At 42.5% G+C, this 22510-nt stretch overlaps 1 protein-coding gene across 2 annotated transcripts in view; it reads left to right on the top strand.

Moving 5' to 3' along the window:
* The window catches only part of BRINP3 (BMP/retinoic acid inducible neural specific 3), a 201706-nt gene that overhangs the window by 122507 nt on the left and 56689 nt on the right, over window positions 1-22510 (top strand). For both annotated transcript variants that reach the window (XM_071564940.1, XM_071564939.1), the window contains exons 5-6: window positions 16443-16548; window positions 20719-20955. In XM_071564940.1, coding sequence (XP_071421041.1) covers window positions 16443-16548; window positions 20719-20955 — 343 coding nt within the window. The remainder of the gene's footprint in view (window positions 1-16442; window positions 16549-20718; window positions 20956-22510) is intronic.

The raw sequence follows: 22510 nt of genomic DNA, 5'->3' as shown, positions 1-22510 counted from the left end.
TCTTACCAGAAAAACAGGGACCTGCAATTAAACCTTGGGCATCAGCCTTCAGGTAACCAAGAAGTCTCTGGACCATCTTCTACAGCACAGCACAGGAAAAGCCAAGGAAAAGCCATAGGACAGATTTTCAAGGGCAGATATTGTTCAGGACCATTAAGAAATTCCAAATTCTCCACTGGCTTGGGAGGTCAGAACTGCCTTCATGTGAGACCAAAGCTTGAAATGCTTCAAAGGGGGAGTTAAAAATTAGGAAGCACACAGAAATTGTGATCTCAAATCTTTGCCTCTCATGAATTTCTGTGACAATTCAATACTTTTACAGGTTTCTTTAGAAATTTCCCCCAATATTCAGAGCTTCACAAACCCAGCTCCCTGTTTGTATGGCTAGGTGTGAATTTAAAGCTTAAATTTGGGTCATTATCCAATCTTACCAGAAAAACAGGGACCTGCAATTAAACCTTGGGCATCAACCTTCAGGTAACCAAGAAGTCTCTGGACCATCTTCTACAGCACAGCACAGGATCTGTGTTTGTCTCATTACAAAAATGAAATACAGGAGGTTTTACAGATTTTTATCTGGAAGCTGTTGGAGATCTTTGGTTTAAATTAAACACAGGTATAATGAAATCTTGTGACTGCTCCGTGCAGATTGTTAACTAATCCTAACAACACACCAAATGCAAAGGTTAGGGATTTATTTCCATATCTTATAGAGGAATTTAAGAGGATGATATTAAAACCAACTTTCATTCCTTTGGACAGTCGAGTTTTAATTAATTTGAATGTCCAGGGCTGCTTTCTCTGGAAGGTGACACAGAGGTCAGTGAGGGGAGAGCAGCACAATTCCTGTGAGATTCTGCCCCTCACTGTTTCAGAGTGAGAGAAAAGGGGTGAAGAAATCCAAAGTGTCCAGTGTGGGCTCTCAAGAAGGCTGGAGAGGGACTTTGCACAAGGGCAAGCAGAGATGGGACAAGGGAAAAGGGCTTTAAGCTGAAGGAGGGCAGGGTTAGATTGGATATTAGGAATAAATCCTTCCTTGAGAGGGTGGGCAGGCCCTGGCACAGGTGCCCAGAGAAGCTGTGGCTGCCCCATCCCTGGGAGTGTCCAAGGCCAGGCTGGACAGGGCTTGGAGCAACCTGTGCTGGTGGGAGGTGTCCCTGCCCATGGCAGGGGTGGAACTGGGTGGGTTTTAAGGCCCTTTCCAACCCAAACCATTCTGTGATTTTATGATTCTGAAACCAGAGCAGCAAGTTAATGAAGTGTCATGGCCCACTAATCCTGCTCAGACTGCACACTCAGCAGCATCACTGGCCCCATCCATGATCCGTGATCCATGATCCATGATCCATGATCCATCCCAGCAGCTGCAGCAGACACTGGCACAAGGAGGTGTTTTCACAGCCTCTGGTCCCAGCCCCGCTGCCTCCTTGTGCTCTCAGCAGCATCTGCAGAGGAGGAATGAGTGCAAGAAATTCTAACATCACCTGCTCATTGGCAACACAGCATGAGAGGCTTTCAAAACAATAAACCAGCACATAATGGAGATGCTGGGATATGCATTTTGGAGAGGTTTTACATAACTATCCTTCACTTAGGAAAAAAACCCCAACAACACAAAACAACAACAAAAAAAGATGGGCTATATGACATGACAGAGCAAAACACATTGTGGGAGTCTGTTATATTAGTTATTTAGTTGAGTCGAGAGAGAAGAGTAAAAAATAAAAAAAAATCAGGGAAATAAAGACTGCCAAACCCTGAGCAGGCTATAAATATCCATATGTAAACAACAGACCTTAACAGCACTCACACATCACTTGCCATCACAGTTGTCAAAAACATATAAACAATTCATACCACAGTTCCTTAAATGTTCCATATTCTCTTTTTCCCTGCCCCCCTAAAAAAAAAAAAGTGAAACTAAAGTAAATAAACCCAGAAGATGGAGAAGGGGTTTAATACACAGTGAACATATTGAAGAGTGCAGACACTGAATTTGGAGGCACCCAGATTTGTATGGATTTTAACTGGCTCTTTATTCTGGCTGGTCTGTGTATGGGGTTGAGACACTTCAGTGCTCTGCTTGTCCTCCACTCTCTAATTGGCAGCTACTGCCTGTCAGCAGGTCAGAGAATGTCAAGCAAGGACTATAAAATTCACAGAACATTTCCTTGCCTCTGAACTCTCAGAAATATGAGATATCATGTATCAACAGCATGTATGAACACAAAGGTCAGATCAGGAAGAATATCTCAGAGGAATAGAGACTCTGAGTCAGAAAAAATCAGCTTAGAGAATAATAAAAGGCTGTGCAAAGTTTTCCATGTACATACTGTTTTCCCTAGAGAATTTTTATCCATAATACTTTTACATGTTTGCTGTTACAATTTAGGATTCAATTTGCAATCATCCTCTCACTGTAAGCATTTAGTGTGAAAAAACACAACTGAAAATATCCTTCCTGTGAGATTCTCTCATGGGTAACTGATGCTGAGAGTTGTGTCATTGCTGTCCTCTGCAGTTCACCAGCATTTCTGCCTTGCAGGCCTTCACGTGGTGCTTCAGCAGGATTTCCATGTCTGACAGCAAAACTACAACTTAATCTCTTACAGATAATACATCCAATGCCTGTATGTGCTGTAGCAGGAGCTGGGCTTGAGAAAGGTTTGGTTATTCATCCAGAGCACTTTCAACACAATAGAGGGATCTTTGTTTTCAGGTCTTTAATGTCTGAAAGGTTGGAGGTTTCATCACTGCTCTACAGATTTTGTAGTTGAATCGAGTGAGCAAATTAAAAGGTGTTTCTAATTTTGCACAGTGAGATTCTGACCTTGTTTGATGAACAAACTCCACTGACGTCAAAGGAGTTTCTTCACAGGCACATCAGTATCACTGAGATCAGGCTTTTCACAGCTCAGCCTCAACCATCATCTTCCTAATCTATCAAGCTGTTATTCATTAGCCCTCTCTGTAGATAACCAATTTAACCCTCTCATTCCCAGCAAATAGTTAATACATTTCATGGTCTTTGGGTATTCTTCCTTTGATTTCTGTCAGAAGGAATATAAAAATAATTAATAAACCCCCTTTTCATGTCATGGTTACAGTAGTTCATAATTTTCCAACTTTTATAGTAGTTCCACCAAATGGAAGAGATGTGCATGCAGGCTCCCACCACGTATGTAGATTTGTAAGGAAATTTAATTGTATCTTCTCCAAGAGCATCTGGATCCTTGAAAAGGAAATTTCATGTTTTTCCTTCAACTTTTCATTAAATCCTTAACGTGTAATAATAAGTTGATGATAATCAGAAAAAACTTTGCAGAGAGAGTGCTCAGGGATTGGAATGGGCTGCCCAGAGAGGGGGTGGATTCCTCATCCCTGGAGGTTTTTCAACTGAGCTTGGCCGTGGCACTGAGTGCCATGATCTGGTAAAGGGACTGGAGTTGGACCAAGGGTTGGACTTGATGATCTCGGAGGGCTTTTCCAACCCAATCCATTCTATGATTCTAAAATGCTTTGAAGAGGATCATTAAAATATTCTCCCTGTCATGTTTTAGTCTGTTTAAGTAACTTTATTCTTGCTGTGCTTCAGTATTTGAAATAAGACATTCACAACCATGCCCAGCCATGTGTATCACTGTCGGAAAGAAACAGCCCATGTTCCTTCCAGCACAGCAACTTACACTCTTGGTTAAAGAATAGTGATAAAATGTGGAGCTCTGCTTTCCTTACTTTGGTGTTGGTTTACTCTGGGAAGGATCTGTCCTTCCTTCATGAAAATGAACAGAACTGGCAAGTCTGTAATGTATGATGTAAGTTATATCCTACTCCCACAGTGTAATGGCTTAGAAATAACTCTGCACCACATGCAGGATAAATATTCTAATAAGTGAAAGGACACGAAGAAAATATACAGAGACATTTATGAATTTCATCCAGACATTTACATATGCACAACATTTAACTGAAAAAACAACTTGTGTCAGAAGGTTTTTCACCTCCCACCTCATGAAGGGAGCTGGATGCTTAGATACCTAGAAATGCTCTATCTTACACCGTCATCTGCATGGAAACAAACCCAACCCTGCAGTTGGTCGAGTTTCTTTCAATTCTGAGCAGAACAAAGTCCTTCACTTCCAGTCCTGATAATAAGTGCTGCTCTCTTTTCATATCTTACCTCTTTTTCCTTCTGAACTCCCCTCTTTCCCTACATTTCATACTCATAGGAGCTCAAGCTCTCTCTTTTTCTGTTTTTTTTTTTTTTTTTTTTTTGGTGGAGGAAATGCTCTTGCCCTTATGATACATCATTCTTTGCCCTTGGCGTTGTCTCATCTGTGTCAGGATCAGAAAGAAATGAATAAAACCCTTGGACAAGATTCTATATTCTAAACATCTTTTGCAAAATCTATTTCAATGCCAGACCCATAGTGGGACACATTCCTGTAAGTTTTAATGAACAGATCTTGATATTTGATGGAACTTGCTATTCCCATGAATCAGGATGATTTGAAGCATTTGCCAGCTGGGCACAGCAGTCTGTCTGCATAACATTGCCCTCAGAGCCTAATTCCAAGAGCAGCCTTCTGTACATTCACATTTCTCTTTTTGTTTAGCTCATGAAACAAAAACATGGGGAATGACTCAGTTATTGGCCAAAACTTTCCAAAGCGCTGTCAGCTCCTTCATCCACCAGTCTTTCTAGATGGTGAATGAGTTGAGGTCCAAGAGCAGGGTTTGATGAGCCAGGCTCCAAGCCAGAGGTATTTCCACCTGTCAAAAACATGGAAACCCCCACGGTGCAAATCCACAGTGTTCCATTCAATATAATGTTGATTTCCACTGGGGAGATCTGCTCTGTTTTTTAATTGATGAAAATAGAAGGTCTTGGTAAGTCTGCAGGAGTTTCCCATCCAGCTGTAATTCCTACTTCTCAAGATGGCTTTCATGTTTGAATTCTTTGTGTTCCAATTTTGTAATGGTCTCTAACACTGTAAATTTGCAGAAATGCTTGAGTTCCATTTGACATATTTGCAGTTAGGAGTATTTGGATTATTTAATCAAAGTCAGCAAATCTATGAATCCAGTTTTACTTTTGCTCTAAGTAAAACTGATTTGAAGATGCCTCTTCTGACATGATGCACAATTTTGGATAGAGATACTCTTGAGTGTTCATCAACACTTTGATGGATATAAAGGAGAAGGCACAGGGTGGGATTGTTGGGGTATTTGTGCAGGGCCAGGAGTTGGACTCGATGATCCATGTGGGTCCTTCCAGCTCAGGATAGTCTGTGATTCTGTGTTGGACTGAAAACATAATTTGCTACTTAGACCTTCCCTGTTCCAACTCTCTCTAAAAGGAGGTTCTACAATCCTCAGACTTTTGAGTGACATTCAGATTTCTCCATTTGAGGGTGAGTATAAGCACTGAACCAAAACCATCTCAGCCCCTGTGCTCCAGGGTTCTCCACTTGACTGTGCATCTTTGACAGGTCTTAGGTGTAAAAGAAATTATCTTTCCCCCCATATATTTTGACAGACCAAAACTGAAAGATCAGATTTCTGAATACAGAACACAGCTACCAACTCTCATTTCCAGTAAATCTTGACTGAACTGTGAAACCTGGATTCAGCTGTCCCTTCCAATCTACAGCAGGCAGGCAATAGAATTATCTGGAATGCAGTTGGTCTCAGAGGGAATAAAAAGGGGAATTTATTCTATTTTGGCAAAAGAATTGACAGCCTAAGGTTTTTTTGTAACCAAACATTTTCCTGTCATGTGGTTCTTCACTTGCAAATCTGCTTCTTTCCTCTTGCCTTGACTTCCCCAGTAATTTTTATTTTATCTGTAATTCTGCTTATTATCACAGCAGCAAAAATTTGTTACCTGTCATTTTTACTTACAAACATATAATGGATAATTTAAAGGACTGTTGAGTTGACAGCAAAGAGCTCTAGGGAGAACTGTGTGAATATGTGTATCTCAATCCAACATACTCTCACGTGTATTAACTCTCAGCTCAGGCTTGCAGAGGGACCTTGACAGGCTGGAGAGATGGGCTGATTGCAATGGGATGGAGTTCAACAAGGCCAAGTGCAGGTCCTGCCCTTTGGCCACCCCAACCCCTGCAGCGCTCCAGGCTGGGCACAGAGTGGCTGGAGAGCAGCCAGGCAGAGGGACCTGGGGGGACTGAGGGACGGGAAGCTCAACAGGAGCCACCAGTGTGCCCAGGTGGCCAAGAAGGCCAAGGGGATCCTGGCCTGGATCCAAAGTAGCGTGGCCAGCAGGCCCAGGGCAGTGACCCTTCCCCTGGACTCTGCCTTGGGGAGGCCATACCTTGAGTGTTGTGTTCAGTTCTGGGCCCCTCAGTTGAGGCAAGAGATTGAGGGGCTGGAGCGGGGCCAGAGAAGAGCAACAAGGCTGGAGAAGGGACTGGAGCACAAGTGCTGTGGGGAGAGGCTGAGGGAGCTGGGGGTGTTCAGCCTGGAGAAGAGGAGGCTCAGAGGTGACCTCAGCACTGTCTGGAACTGCCTGAAGGGAAGTTGTGGCCAGGTGGGGGTTGGTCTCTTCTCCCAGGCACTCAGCAATAGGACAAGGGGGCACGATGGGCTCAAGCTCTGCCAGGGGAAATTGAAGTTGGAGATCAGAAAGAAATTCTTTGCAGAGAGAGTGCTTAGGGATTGGAATGGGCTGCCCAGAGAGGGGGTGGATTCTCTGACCCTGGAGGCTTTTAAGATGAATCTGGACGTGACACTGAGTGCCATGATCTGATGATCCAAGTGGGGTTGGATTAAGAGCTGGATATGATGATCTCGGAGGTCTCTTCCAACCCAAATGATTCTATGATTCTATAAGTTCTGTCCTAACACAGGGGGTTCATATCCCAAACAAACTGCCTCTTTTACCTCTTGTTCTTACCTGGTGCTTCCTCACTGCTACTTCTGTCTGAAGGCAGCCTGTGAATGCTGATGGTTCTGCATTCCAGACAAGCACCTGGAGTAGCAATAGAGAGACTTGGGATAATTTTTTTGCTATGAAAAACTTCTGTATGGTGATTAAACATGGTGAATCAGAACCAGTTTTGTTCTTTTCTTACTCCTGAGATTTAAACTGTTGCAGATAAGCCCTGAAATCATAGAATCATTGAATAGTCTGTGTTGGAAGGGACCTGTAAAGCCCATCCAGTGCTACCCCTGCCATGGGCAGGGACACTTCCCACCAGCCCAGGGTGCTCCAAGGCCTGTCCAGCCTGGCCTTGGACACTTCCAGGGATGGGGCAGCCACAGTTTTTCTGGGCACCTGTGCCAGGGCCTGCCCACCTCTCTAGCCAGGAATTCCTTCTTAGTATCCCATCTATCCCTGCCCTCTGGCAGTGGGAAGCCATTCCCTGTGTCCTATCCCTCCATCCCTTGTCCCCAGTCCCTCTCCAGCTCTCTTGGAGCCCCTCTCTTGCAGCAAATGTGCTGCAGTCGTTTAGCAGAGGGAAGAAATGAGTGGGAAGTAATGAGGATATAACCTAAAAATAAATCCCTGAAACCTGTGCAGTATGGACAGCAAAGGGATTTCCTTGGAGAGGTTGCAGTGCCAGCCCCAGGAGGGGCATCTGAGTGGGGGAAGGTAAAATCAAACCCCCATGCCAACTGTCCTGCTGGGGATGTCCCTGGGAGAGGGGCAGAGTGGCTCTGGATTGCAAAAAGAAATCAGATTTTACACGTGCAGGCAGGCAGGAAATGTTAGCTCTGGAAACAGCCTCGATTAGGTAATTGTTAGAGAGGCTGGTGAAAAGAGTAAGTTTTAGAATTGCACAGAAATACAGAATCACAGGTAGGATCTCCATGGAAAATTGGGTTCTTAATTAACCTGCCTTTATCATTTTGATTTTTGAGCTTCAGGTCTTTAAATGCCTTTCATGTTATTTTAGGATCTAATGTTAATCTCTCCTTTTCCTTAGCACAAGGGGTTTTTCATTTTTTTCCTCTGAAAAGACAATGTGCATATAGAAATGTATATACATTTTTTAAAACCTGACCCCTTATTTACCTTTAAAGCTAAAATATTTCCAAATGATCCAAAGAGAAATTTTATATTTACCAACATGATCTTTTCCCTGACACTTCACAAAGAAAAGGAACATTTTGACTATTCCTTCTGATTCAGGAAGGACTGTATTTTTTTTCTTCATACTTTACCAACTTAAAAAAATATTTTCCATTCAACTGCAATATTATTATGAATTATACCCTCTGTGAGTCTTATAATTAACCAAATCATCCTGTCCTCTTTAACAAATGGGAACACAGTGAAAAACCCCAGTAGCCTTAGCACCAGATATTGGAACGGATCCATGAAGATATGAATCCTATTCCCAATTCTCTTGGGAAGTCCACACATGGGATTTTGCATTTAAATGTAAGAAAATGGTCTCCCTTTACAGTCTGGGCCCCCAAATTTCTTTTTGTCCTTGATGTAGTAATGGAATTATGCTTGGAAAAGTTAGGAAAATGAGTTTTGCTTCAGTCGGCATCTCTGCTTTTGCTTTCTGCAGATACCTTGAGATTTTATAAACATGAAATATCATTTTAATTTGTATCTGTACTGTCCTCTCTGTTTCTAATTTTATCTTTTAACCCAAATATATAGATTTCATTTACTGGTTGTTGCTCAGCTCTCTCTTTAGGCAATAAAAGCTGTGAAAAAAATAATATTAGTGTTAATTTAAGTAAGATATGGGCAAGCAGAAACACCTAAATGGAAACTGAGACAAAACAGTCAGTTTTTATTACAGTTTTGCTGTTCTTCCATAGGAAAACTTCCCTGTCATCTGTTCTTCAAGATAAATTAAAAGATAACCTGTTCTTTCAGGGAGATTGACTGTCCTTCTTCTCTGTATGAGACTGATGCCCCTTTGATCTCTGGCAGACCAGGAGAGAAAGGCTCTGGCAGCGCTGCCCTGATGCTTTTCCAGCAGCCTCATTTCCTGCAAACTTCCCGGTTGCATTCCAGAGGGATGCACTGGAATGTGGCACCTGACAGGCAAGGGATAAACACATCCTTCTAAAGGAAAACTGGGGCTGCAGTGCCAGGACTGGCAGTGCTGCCAGACTTGTTTTGATGTTCTTGTGGATTTTCCTGGAATTTACAGGCAATAAATTACTCTCTGTCAGAGTGGGGAAGGCACTTGAGCAGAGAGGTGGTTGCTCCCTATCACATGAACCTAAACAGCCTTAAAAAAACCATAGTCTTTTTAACAAATGTACCAACAGAGCAGAATTCAAATAGTCTGAGTTCATTTCCAGCCCCCAGAATATTCTGATTTCTAAGGTATTTAATGCCTTATGTAAGGAGAACACATTTCAATTTCATTGTTACTGTAATGTAACAGTCTGGCTCACAAATTCCTGCGAGTGCAGAAACAAAGGAGAGGGAATGGAAGGATTAGACTGATCTCTTGGGAAGCTTTAGTGTTGCAGTTGGTAAAATTCAAAGTCATCTCCTTGCCCACAAACTTGAAAGAAGTCGTTATTCCCTTCTAATGAAGTTAATGGAAATTTGGCAATTATTTCTTCTGCAGAAAAACCAAGTTTACTGTTCCTATTCCTTCTTACAGATGACAGGAAGATATGATGGGAGAGTTAGTGAGCTCTTCAAATTAAAACATTAGCCCTATGCAGTTGGAAAATGAGTTAAGAACATTACATGCCTGTAAGGTATTGTTTTAAAATGCTGGCAATTAATAAAATGATCTTGAAACTATGAATCCAAGCCCTGACACTGTGAATGCTGCTGGTTTGTCTGTATCTCCTTCACAAATGCACATCCAGCCCATAGCATGAGAAGTGTCAGGGGTTGGAACACTCAGAAAATCTGATTTATTTTAATTGCACCCTAATTAGCGGGATTCTTTTCCTACATTCAATGACAAAAGTAGGGCAGCAGAGCAGCAACTATTGTGTGGCAAAGGGAAGTGCTGGAATAAAGGTGCTTTTGTAAAAAACTGTCAGGCCTGGGGGGAAAAAAGGAAGAGAGTTGGCAGGAGATCCACATCTAAACAGAAAGTATATTTAGTGCCTATTCATTTGATCAAGGTAAAATAAGCATTGACTGCAGAATGTGCAGGGATTAAGATGTGTGGGAACGTGGGCTGGAGGACAAGTCCTGATAGTGGGGTTGATGGGAGAGTCATGGAATCATTAAGGTTGGAAAAGACCTCTGAGTTCAGCAAATCCAGCCATCAACCCAGCACCACCATCCTGCTGCTCAGGAGAATCCTGAGGACTTCAGGTCTGTCCCCTGATCCAGACTTTTGCCCTGTCTTCTCTCTGCACTGGTTGGTCAGAACAGACCTTCTTCCATCCTGTGTAAACCATGAGTTTGCTTAAATAATCATTCCAATGCTTACAATTTTAAAGAGCTTTATGGGCATACAAATGCTGCCTGTTCTGAAGTGACCAGCATTGTCTCATCCTCCTTTGTGTTGGCTCAGTTCTCTTCCTCAGAAGCCAAACACATTTTTAAAGAGTCTTGCTGAAGAGGACAGTCCTTTATGAAGGCAGCCCTGAGGCTCTGGGAACATTAAGTTATGTGCTTGTAAAATGACACACCAGGAGCAAAACCTCCACAGAAATACATTTCCCTTTGATTAGGAATGCCTTCTGTAGGCTTAATTACCATGGACACAAAGAGCAGGCTGTTCCCAGGGAAATGCTACCTGCTGACAGCACAGGAATCCAGCCCTGCTCCAGTGCTGGGGGCACGTTCTCAGCCCACTTCTAATGGGGTTGTTATCACCACGTGTCCCAGTTCAGCAGGTGGGACCAGCTGATCCCTGTGTGGGGGTGACCAAAGCTGTGCATTTTAAACCTTCCACTCATTGCCCAGGAACTGTTCCCAATGGCCCATTGGCAGCAGCTGCCCAGGGCACAGCTGAGCCCTCAGGCTGGGAGCTGGCTGGGAAAGAAGCCTGGCAGAGGAGCTGGGAGAACTGCCCTCCAGGGACTCCTTGGCACCTCCACACCCACCTGAGGGCTCAGCTCTGCCCATGGGCCAGCAACAATTCCAAAATCCCCCCTGACTGCCAGAGTCAGATCCCCCAGTGTGGAACTCCCTGCCCTGGGGGAGGCACTGGGGGCTCCCACCTGCACCTGAGGAGATGCAGTCTTGGGGTTTGGGGACTTGGGGGACCACTCATGGGGTCCAGAGGAGGAGCAGAACCTCGACAGGAGGAGCCCCCCACTCTCCACCAGACTGTGACATCATCTGCACCAACAGGTTTTTCTCCTCCTTTACTTTGGACTTGGAGGAACCACGTGGGGCTCAGCACAGGGGCCACCAAACCCCCCTGTGTTTGTGCTCCAGGGGGTGGGTTACCCTTCTGGGTTTTGCGGTTTAAAACCATTTTCTCTTTGTGCTCTTGCATTTATGGTAATATTTTTATTAAATTGTAACTCTGACTTACAATCTCTCTTGTGGTGAGTTTGTTTCTCCTGCTGGTTTCCCTTTAAACCAGCACACCAATGTTTATGAGACTGAACTGAGTGAAAACTGTGTGCAGTTGTCTCATTAATGCCTCATGTTGGAGTTTGTTTTGGGAACTGCAAGCCCTGCTGCCCAGGGAAGGCTGTGCTGGGATGAGCCCTGACAACAAGGTGCTGCAGAACAGCCTGCCTGGCTCGTGGCACAGGTTTCACATGAGTTTTGTTACCAATTCTTGGGGGGTTTAGTTGTTAAATAACTTTGTTCTGTGCTGGTTTGCTTTGTGAGTCGGTGTTCTTTGTAGGCTGCAGGTCTCACCAAACAAGGATGTGCTTCTGGTGCTCTTTGTGTGTATTCAGTGCCTTTTGGACCATCTCAGCATAATGTGCATTTAGATTTTTACCTCTCCCTCTCCTCTCTCTGGTTAATCTCTTTTTATATCCTCTCAGACACGACAGTTCTCAGCTCCTGGGGCTGAACATAGTCACACTTCTCTGCTTGGAAGATAATTAAAGATGTTCCAATGTAATTTCTATTGTTCTTGAAACAAAAAATGTAAAATCATCTGTGATATCATTTGGATCAAACGAGAATTAATGTATTTGTACCCTCTCCCCCACCTTCTCTAGTCTGCTTTGTTATGGACAAGAGTTACCCCAAAATATCCAAGGCCGGGTTGGATGGGGTTTGGAACAACCTGGGCTGGTGGGAGTCCCTGCCCATGGCAAGGAGTGGCACTGGAGGGGCTTTAAGGTCCCTCCCAGGCTGAACCAATCTGGGATTCTATGATCTATGAAAATTAAATCCTTTCATTTGATCAGAAACTTTGATGGAAATGTGAAGCTTTCATTTATCAACCAGTCTTTTTTTTTTTTTTTCTGGTTTACAATCTTGTGGAGTAGGATTTGTGCAGAGTATAAAAAAAGACACATAACTCCATCACTTTGACCTCTGAATAGAATTGTCATCCATCAAAAGTGGAAGGTTGGATGATTTTTGAGACTGCACATTTTGAATTTCTTCTTGCAATGTATTTTCTATGCAGAAAGTAAAAGTACCAGAGTGAGAGAGGGGACAGAAGAAGGGGAAGGTACCTGGAAAAGTAAAAAACTGAATAATATAAGTATATAGATTTGAAAACTTTGGAAAAAGTCCTTGTTTATTGCCCTATTTATAAAGCATTGCCTTTCATTGCTATTATTAGAACTGTGTTTTATTACTTCCCTGTAACAATCATGAATGTCTGTAAGTCACATTAAAATTTAACTGCTCTCAGCTTTTTTTCATATATACAGTTTTCTTCTGAATCAGTATGTTTATATAACCAGTCTCTAAAAGTGAACAAACTTTTAACGAAGATTTTTCCCCATTCTGCCTTTTGGCACATCTAAAACACCAAGTGCTATCACTCAGAACAGTGACAATCTCTGTATCTTGCATAATTCAGATGAAGAGTGAAGAAGAATGAACAAAAAGGGGCACAATAACCATAAAGCTGCTTACTAACCCTTCTTATTTTGTGATTTTGGGAGGCATAAGAATAATAAGAATGGATAGGAGTTGTAAAATTTGCTTCATAGTTTATACATTTCATATAACTTTATGAAGCTGCTTTGCCTTATGGTCAAATGGTTGAAAATCATAATAATATGCAAACCAAAACAACACTCAGCTAAATGGGACTTTAAATGAAGAATTGCATAGGTCAATGCTGAGCATAATATTTCAGAGTTAGGATAAAACTCCTTACAACATTCACCTGTTATTTATTGTCTTCTGGATATTTATCTTATTTAATCTGCTGTCTCTCTTTGTTATTAGAGAAAGAGATTAGGATTCTGTATTTGGGCTGGGGGTGCTATCAAAACAGGAGATTTCAGAATGGCATTTTGGACTACCTGTTGGCAGAGGACTGAAGGGTCCCAGGTAAATCAGAGCTGTCATCCCAGCCATGTCCCAGCCAAATCTGAAGCCTTTGTGCTGATTCAGGATTATTAACTAAGCCCATGGTAAATCTGGTGCTGTGATAAATGTTACAGATTGCCAAGTACAAGCAGGAAGACAACCTGGGTGGGTCTTGTTTCCTTACCCAGCTGCTCCCAGGCTTGTCCCAGGCTTGTCCCAGGCTTGTCCCAGGCTTCTTCTGGGTGTCCTCTCCATGGGCTGCTGGCACTGCAAAGGGTCTCCTGCTCTGCTCCCAGCAACACCAGTTCAAAGGGATGGAACGGTGCCAAGAGCTTGGAATGGCCTGAAATTCCATATTTTCTTTGCAAAAGTGCGAGAAGAGTGTGAAATCTCGGGGGTTTCAAGAACAGGCTGATCCAGCTGCAGCCACCCACACGTGCTGGTGGTAGCACAGACTGTGAGAGAGCCAGGCAACCCTCAGCAACATGAACATTCAGGGTTTATTTTAGCAAACCTTCACATTCTTTTCAAAACAGACTGGTGAAATAGCAGGCTCCCTTCTGTTCTTTAGGGTGAATGCTGGGTGGCTGGGTGTGTGTCACTCGGTTGCTCAGTGGAGGTTGGATTTGGGAAATCTGCTCCTGTGATTCAGGCTTTTTCTCCAGGAGATCCAGAGCTGAATATAATAGCTGAAGTAGTAGAAGATAAAAGAAGTTTTATTCAAAATTGTGGCAGATCACCAAATGAGGGTAAATCTGGCCACAATTTCTGAAACAGTTAAAGGGAGAGAAGGAGTTCCAGGATAGTGGCTGAGAACAGTTTGGGAGGGGTGTGATAGAGGGATTGGTTGTCCTTGGACATATATCCCATGGCCAGCATTCCCTGCTGTGGCTGTTTGTATTATTTTTATTGCACTTTGGCTTTCTTCTTTCTGCCTGGTGTTGATATAAAGGAGAAGCAGCTACAAGGCTATGAGTTTTCTGCAGCACCCAATCCACTTGAAGAAATGTGAGATCCTGGCATCTCCATCTATGCTGAGGCTTTGGGGGTTTTGTGTTTTTTAAAAAAGAAATTTGAATATATTTACTCATCATGTTGCACCAGAGGGTGTTTAGGGTGGATATTAGGAAAAATTTATTCACTGAAAGGATGATCAGGCACAGGCTGCCCAGGGCTGTGGTGGAATCACCATTCCTGGCAGTGTCCAAGAGACATGTGGATGTGGTGCTTGGGGACTTGGTTTAGTAGGGTATCTGGCAGTGCTGGGTTAATGCTGGGACTTGACCATCTCAGGGGCTTTTCCAGCCTTAATGAGTCTCTGATTTAAAGAACTGCTCTTTGCCAAACACCATCCTCAAGTGTTAAGCCAGAGCTGTGCTGCTGTTTTGATAAATGCAGCTGTACTTTGGTTCTGTGGCCATGGATTTGGTGATTACAACAGACTCAATGTCTAGAATTTTGTGTCTAAACTTGGGCCCTTCCACCACTACCACCATCATTATAAATAGAGCTCATAAAAGGTTTTGCTTTTGAAATCCCTCTGGGCTTCACTGGAAGAGTCAAATTTCTTCCACGATTTCAACAAGGAGTTGTCACGTGCACAGGTTTTGACTGGAAAATATCTCAGTCCTCATTTTTATAAACCTCATTTAGCAAATTCCTTGTAACTGCCACAGGCACGAAAAATAAATCCTGTTTAGACTGTTGGTCAGCTGCTGGGATGGCATTGAACTATTACAGTATTATACTATTGTAGTTGTTGTAGGGTGATAGCCCTGATATGAGTTGAGGGAAACACCTCGACCCCCTGGAGGGATGTTTGCAGGAATAATTGGCTCCCTGCAAGGGTTTAGTGATAGGGATGCCAAGGAATGGAGTGTTATGGAAATGACATGGCCCTTCTTTGCTGCAGAGACCCAAGGAGCCACCCCTCAGGCATCTGTCTGTCAACCCCAAAATATTGACTATAATCACTCAACTTACCTATAGGAAAAAAAATGGTATAAAAAAAGATTGGGCATGAGCAAAAACTGGGGAGAAAACTTCTCACCACCTCTTGGAGGGCAACCTATGAGCTGTCCTGTCTCCCCCCACCCTACTGGGCATTAAGGGGTGAGCAACCAAATCTTACTGTACTTTCCTATTCCTTACTAATTATAATTTGCTCTAACTCACCAGGTATAAATGTGTTAGTGGGAAGTGGCTCTATTCTTCCTGTTGCTTTGGGTTCCTGAGTGTATTTAAATGTGGGGTTGAGCTGTTGTGTTTCTGGTTAGTAATCTTCTATTAGTTAAGTTTGTCATGAGGGGATTACTGCTGGAGTTGCCTATAGAATGTTTTGTGCCAGTTTCTTTTGGGTTTTTTTGTAATCAATTAAATACAATCCTGCAGCTCATTGTTATCATCAGCTAAGCAACCCCTATAGTCATTGTCACATACTTGTTTTAATAAAAGTTATTTCGGGAGCTCTTCTTGCTATTAAGTGTGGTCCCTAAACTGAGTATCAAAGCCCTTTCCAGGCAGTTGCTGTCCTGTGTTGTCTCATCAGGTGAGACACAGACAGGCTGATCTGGATTATCTAAAGCTTTGATCTTCTGGGATGCTTGTAGTTAATAAGTTCTCCCAGGCTAAAGTGTGGGCTTCATAGGAAGGTCGAAAATCTTTCCAGCCTGTGTTCTGTCCCGTGCTCAACAGGCAGTGATGGGTTCACAAGGTTTTTGTTGTTCCAAAGACACTTATAGCCAATACCTTTGTATTAATATAGGTGGGGCTAAAAGTCTTTGCATTTCTGTTCCTCTCCCCCCTTTCATGTACAGTAGTATTTGTATAGTATTGGGATATTACAGTGTTTGTGAGGAGTCTCTGCAACAGAAATAACGCTGCAGTTTGAGGCATTGGTGGAACATTTGCAGTCGCCCTTTGTGCAATTAAATGGTGTTATTTCACCCTAATTAAGTCTGAAATGTCTCATCACTAAAGGGAAACTTTATGCAATGATTCTGTGAACTCCTCAGTGTGCTTTGAGTAACCCACCAAGTGCTTCTGCTCCATTCCCTGGGCACAGGTGACGGAGACGCGGACGGGGCCCCTGGGCTGCAGTAACTATGACAACCTGGACTCCGTCAGCTCCGTCCTGGTGCAGAGTCCCGAGAACAAGATCCAGCTGCAAGGTATGCAGGGGAACCTTCAGGAATTTGCTTTGGAACAGGCTGACATTTATCACACTCTTTGTTTTGCTTTCTTTCAGCTCATAAACAGCCATTTTGCTAATTTTTGTGTGTGTGTAATGGCTGAGAGGGGCTCCAGGTCCCAGGAGTTAACGTGGAGGAGATGTCCTTTCCTGCTGTCCCCACCACATGGTCCCCAGGGAACCCAAAACCAGCCACACAGAGACCACAGGAGAGGAATGAGAGAGAGCTTATTGATCATGGGTATAGAATCACAGAATCATAGAATGGATTGGGTTGGAAAAGACCTCCGAGATCATCGAGTCCAACCCTTGGTCCAACTCCAGTCCCTTTACCAGATCATGGCACTCAGTGCCACGTCTATAAAGGTTTTGGGGGGCTCAAAATACTATCAATAAGGAGCCAAGGGGGATTTGGACTATTACCAATAGAAATCCTGGGGTACCAACCAATAGAAAACAGTAAATAAGGGCCAATGTGAATAATTCTTGAAGCTTTTTCCAGGATTTTCCCATGCACTGCTGAGTGGTGAGATAATGGTTATCTCGGGGGATTTGGGGAAGGGGACAGTGACTAAGCAAAAGAGAACAAAAGAATCCATTTTGTAACATGCATTTATACACAGTAAAGACTTCTGTCTGTAAGGCATTTGGACCAGCTTCTTCATCTTCTTCACAAGTCCATTTCTGACAGGACGTTTTCCATTCCAGATACTGGAGATCTGTGGGAATTGATTCATAATATCTAGAATGGAGAAAGTCCTGCCAGAAATGGATTTGTGAAGAAAATCAACAAGCCACTGATAATGCTTTAACAACTGATGCTTTTAATGTTGTTTGAATGTACACAGTGTCTGGTAAAGTGTCTTCTTGCAAAGTCACTGCTTGTTCTTCCCAGAAGACCCTCTAATCTCAGGGCTCTGGAGGAAGGTTGTGACATGCTGTTACCTGAACCCCTCTCCTATTGAATATAAATCCCCTCACTCCCACTGGCCCAGAGCCAAACCTTCTCTTGTCTCTTACTGGTGGGTTTGAATCCCTCCAAGGTCCATATAAACCCCTGACCAGCAATAAACTTTCTCTTTGTTCTTCTCCCTCTCCGGGTGGTCTCTGTGTGTCCTTCTCAAGGGCTCTCCAGGACCACGTGGTCAGGGAAGGCGGGGAGCACATTTTCTAAACTCCAGGACCAGGAGATCCATCCATAGCGTTGTAGATTGCACCCCTACAACAGACAACACCAAGGAGGCAGGAAGAACCCCCAGAGGGACAGAGATCCATTGCTACATGTGTGCAGGCAAAGTGGAGGAAATAGAAACCATTTCTGGATGCATCAGAAAATAATTTGAATGGCCCTGGTAACATCTGACATCCCTATTTAGCACATCTTTGCAAGAGCCTGAACTGCCAGAGGTGCCACCAAGCAGGGAGGGACATCCCCTGGGCTCAGCCTGCTCTGCACATTCCCAGCAGTGCCTTGGACCTCAGGCAGGGGTTCCACCAAAATTCAGGGAGGCACCAGAGGAGCAGGATATGCATTTTTATATCCTCTAAAGAATGAGCAGCCCAAAGGCTCCTCTTGGGAATTTTAAGAAAACTTTGAAGATTAAGCATCTCACTCATTAGGAAAATAATAATTATTTCTATACAAAAATGCAAAAGGAAACAAACAGAGAGAAACAGAAAGGGAAAGAAAGAAGAAAGTCATCATTCTAAAATATTTTTATTTTTTTAGACATTTAAATATTGCCATTTTTTTTTAAATTCCTGTAGCTGCATTTCCCAACCTGCATATTAAGTAGATAAAAATTTCTGAAAAGTCCTTCTATGTGATAATAGGCTGTTAATAATTGCTTTTGCTTGTAACAAATAGTAATTATATATAAATATATAAAAATGAAAAAGGACAAAAATAGAGAGAAAGAGAAACAGAAAGAGAAAGGAAAAGGAGGAAGAGAGTAATAATTTTTATTTATTTATTTTTAATTCTAGTATATGTATTTCCCAACCAACATATTAGGTAGATAAAAGTTTTTGAAAAGTCCCCCTGTATTAGGCTGTTATTAATTGCTCTTTTCAGTTATGCAAATGAAGCATGAGCAACTTCTTACCATGAAAAGACACTAAAGTCTCTTTAATGTATGTGTTTGTGTAGACCTCTGACTTACTGTAGACCATGAGAGAACAACATAATTCTTAATTGGCACTTGCAGGTCGATACACAATTATTTCCAATTTTTAAAATGCTTTGTATTGATTTATAAATCAGTTGGACAGAGAGGATGAAGTTGTTGGTGACTGCTAAGAACAGCTGTCAGGGATGATGATCCTTGTGGTCCCTTCCATTTCAGGAATTTTTAGGAGTCTGTGACTGTTGCTTAAAATATCCATGTGCTTTTTCCTCCCTTTTCCGTCCTCTCTCCCCAGAATAAATTAAAAGCTATAAATTATTTCCCAGAGAGAATATCTATTTTTAAAAAAACCCTTGTCATTTCCACTGGGATGCAATGAATATATCCAGAAAGACTTTGTGATTTAGTGGTTTCCAGCATATTTGTGTTGTTTATCAGTTAAAATTCAGAAATTACATCCCTCAGACCGTGGTTGGTTTCCATTGGATTGTCTTTAGGAGAAGTTTATTATCAGAACTGCTTAAATTATCAGAACTGTTGAAACTATTTAATGGACGAATCAAACAAGACTCAAGTTTGCTCACCTGGGGTTTATTTTGCTTTCCCAACTCCAATGCTTTTTACAAATATACAAGAACACTGAAAAATTTGCTTAGGGAACAGCAGAGTTTTACAAATTTTGTCATGAGATAGAAGAAAGATTTAGGCCTGGTGTCAGCAACTGGGACATGAGTTTCATCTTGGAAGGGTTATGAAATTACTTTTACAGCTACAATTTTGTATTTACCTAAAAATAAGGGACGATTCTATGAAGCTGTCCAAGTGCATATGTAAAAAATATTAAATCATAAATATCCAATTCATGTGCTGAGAAATTACCTGGACCACAAAGAAGCTCCGCTGGTTCCAGAGAGATTATTTTTGCCACAGAAAATAGCAACAAATAGTAAATAAAACGTGTAATTTACCTCACTGTGGCTCTTTGGTTTATCACTAATGTAGCTATAAAATATGTGTAAAATAGGTATAAAATGCTCATTCCCATCACTGGGATCTCATAAAGGATGATCAAAAATTTCAGATGAATTTCTGGTCACAAACACTGTGAGGTTTTGATTCCCCTGTGGTTCTGGTGCCCCTCAACGTGCCATCCTTTTGCAAGGGCTCTGCATGTCACAGCAAAGGGGTTGTGGTTTTGAAACCCCACTGGAGCTGGACTTGGCACCTTTTCTCCTTTAGTAGCTTTAAGAATATTTTCTTTCTCAAGGTTTTGTAGCCCATCACATCCACATGTGTCCCAGAGCAATTTAATATCAATATTAGGAAAAAAAAACAAACAACAAAACAAACAACAAATCAGCTCAATTTTATTTTTGTTAGGAAAGAAAAACCCCAACAAATCAGCTCGATTTTATTTTTGAAAAATTTCATTTTCCCACAACTTCTTCCCACCCAATTTCCCCATCCTTCTCAGTCTGCCTCTTGAGAGATAACTCGAGTTCTTCAGACAAGCTCTATCTTGCTGTGCCAAAGGAAACATGGCAATGTTTGTCCTCACTCCTCTTGTCCTGGTTGTGCTGCCTCTTTGCTCAGGGCTCTTTGCCCTTCCTCAGCATCTTCAGAATGTGCACTGGCTGCCAGCACCAGGGTTATAATTCAGCTGCCCTGCTGCCAGCTCTGCCTGCTGGGGCTGTTCCTTCAGCACAAGGAGGAGTTGGTGGGATCCTTTCTGGTTTTGACAATCCCACTAGAAAGGAGTTAAAAATTAAAATTCCTCCATCTGAGGAATGGAGCCTGCTGATTAGTGGAAGGGATACTGAGAGGGAAATGTGAGGAATGGACCTGAAATTAATTCTTAAGGAAGGAAATACAGTGACAAAGTGCAAATGCTGGATGGATGTGCAAATTGTCTTAACAAACCCATATGTTTTTACTTGGTTTGTTTGCTATGGATGTTGAAGAAGCTGCTTGGCTCCAGCACTGCTTTGTGTTTCATAACATGATATTTACTCCATTTCCTTCAGGCCTTCAGGTCATCCTGCCCGAGTACCTGCAGGAGCACTTTGTGCAGGCAGCCCTGAGCTACATTGCCTGCAATTCCGAGGGGGAGTTCATCTGCAAGGACAATGACTGCTGGTGCCAGTGTGGCCCCAAATTCCCCGAGTGCAACTGCCCCTACATGGACATTCAGGCCATGGAAGAGAGTCTGCTCCGCATAAGTGAGACTTGGAATGCCTACAACAGTGAATTCGAGGAATCTGGTGAGATTTTTGTATTTTTTTTCTCCACTTTGTTTGTATCTCATAGAATGGTTTGGGTTAGAAGGGGCCTTAAAGGTCACCTTCCACTAGACCCACTATTTATTCAACAGGTTTTATCTGAAGGCTCCAGAATTCACATATCCAAAGGTAAATGTTTCTAAATTCATCCTGGGTCAGAGTCTAATTATAATAATGATGCCTTGGATCGTGTATCCCTGTGGAAAGAGACACAGTGAGGACAAGTTAATGGAGAAAGATAGAAGGTTTTATTAGAAGAAGCTTCCACTTTCAAACCCAGGGGTTTTGACCCTTAGGTCAGGAAGTTACAGGGTTTATATACCTGCTTTTAACATCCAATCAGAATTCTCATTTTTCTTTAATGCCCACCCAAAAGTTCTGCCAATCTACCCCCTTCGTTATGGAGGGGCAGTTGGGCCTTCTCCTATTGTTTGTCTCCTGTTGTCTTGCAGGTGTCTGCTGAAAAACAGCTGGGCCTTGACAAGGCCTGCCAGCTCGTGAGAAAGGCACTTTAATATTCAGACTTAAGATCAGAGCAACTTAGCAGAGACTATATGATTCTAAAACCTTCTAAAATTACATTAAATTCTTAGGCATGAATAATAACAACAACTTTCTACTGAAAAGTGTTGTCCTCATCACCTCGTGATGCCCCCAGTCCGTGCAATTACACTGGGATTTAGCTGGGTGGGTTTGACTGTACTTTGTGGACTCCAGGACTGTGAGGCTCTGCTGGAGCAAGAAGTGGAGTGGCTGAGGCAGAAAGCAGAAAACTGAGGAGCAAAGCCAAGTTATACACTTTCTATGTGCATTCTGAATTTCTGCTCTGTGCTGTGCCTGAAGCAGCTGTTTCATTTCACATCCATTCAGTTTCTCCTGTGCTTCCCCTTTATCCTGTCCCTCCAGCAATACCATAAAGCTGACAGAGAGAACAAAGGCAGCCCTTGATTGACCAACTTCATCCCATCATAGCCCACAAATTGCTTCTTCATAGGATTTCTGTTTGAACTGGCCCTGTCCACGTTGTCTTGACAACTCACTTGTGCCACATTAGTTTTCCTTTAATGCATCAAGGTTTGTTTCATACATCATTTCACCTGTCCTGATCATCAGAACTTCCAGTCCCAGAGAGAATGGGAACTACAGGTAAAATCAGTGTCTGAACAACTGTTTTCACAAGTCACTTGCTCAGTGATATCAGTAACAGCTGTCTAAGCAGATGGTGGGAAAAGTAAGGAGAGCTCAGCAGACCTGGGAAAAATCACTGAGGAAAAACAGAAATGAGGGAGATAAGGAAGAGTCAGAAAAAAATATATTATTCACAGGGTTTAATGAATTGTGTTGAAGAAAGAGAACAAATCAGTAAAAGAGGGAGGGGAGAAGACTATACAGTGATCATGGGAAGAACAGGATAAATATCAGTACAACACCTAACTGTGATGAACAGTGCCTTATATACCATCAATTTTTGTATTTTTTGTTTTATTGTTAGGGACTGATTCCTCAGTTCAGGAGAACTGAAAATTATAAGAGACCA

Source organism: Pithys albifrons, chromosome 10 (assembly GCF_047495875.1).
Source record: "Pithys albifrons albifrons isolate INPA30051 chromosome 10, PitAlb_v1, whole genome shotgun sequence".
Classification (NCBI taxonomy): domain Eukaryota; kingdom Metazoa; phylum Chordata; class Aves; order Passeriformes; family Thamnophilidae; genus Pithys; species Pithys albifrons.
The sequence above is the reverse complement of the archived record's forward strand: the minus strand, read 5'-3'. Positions and strand labels throughout refer to the sequence as shown.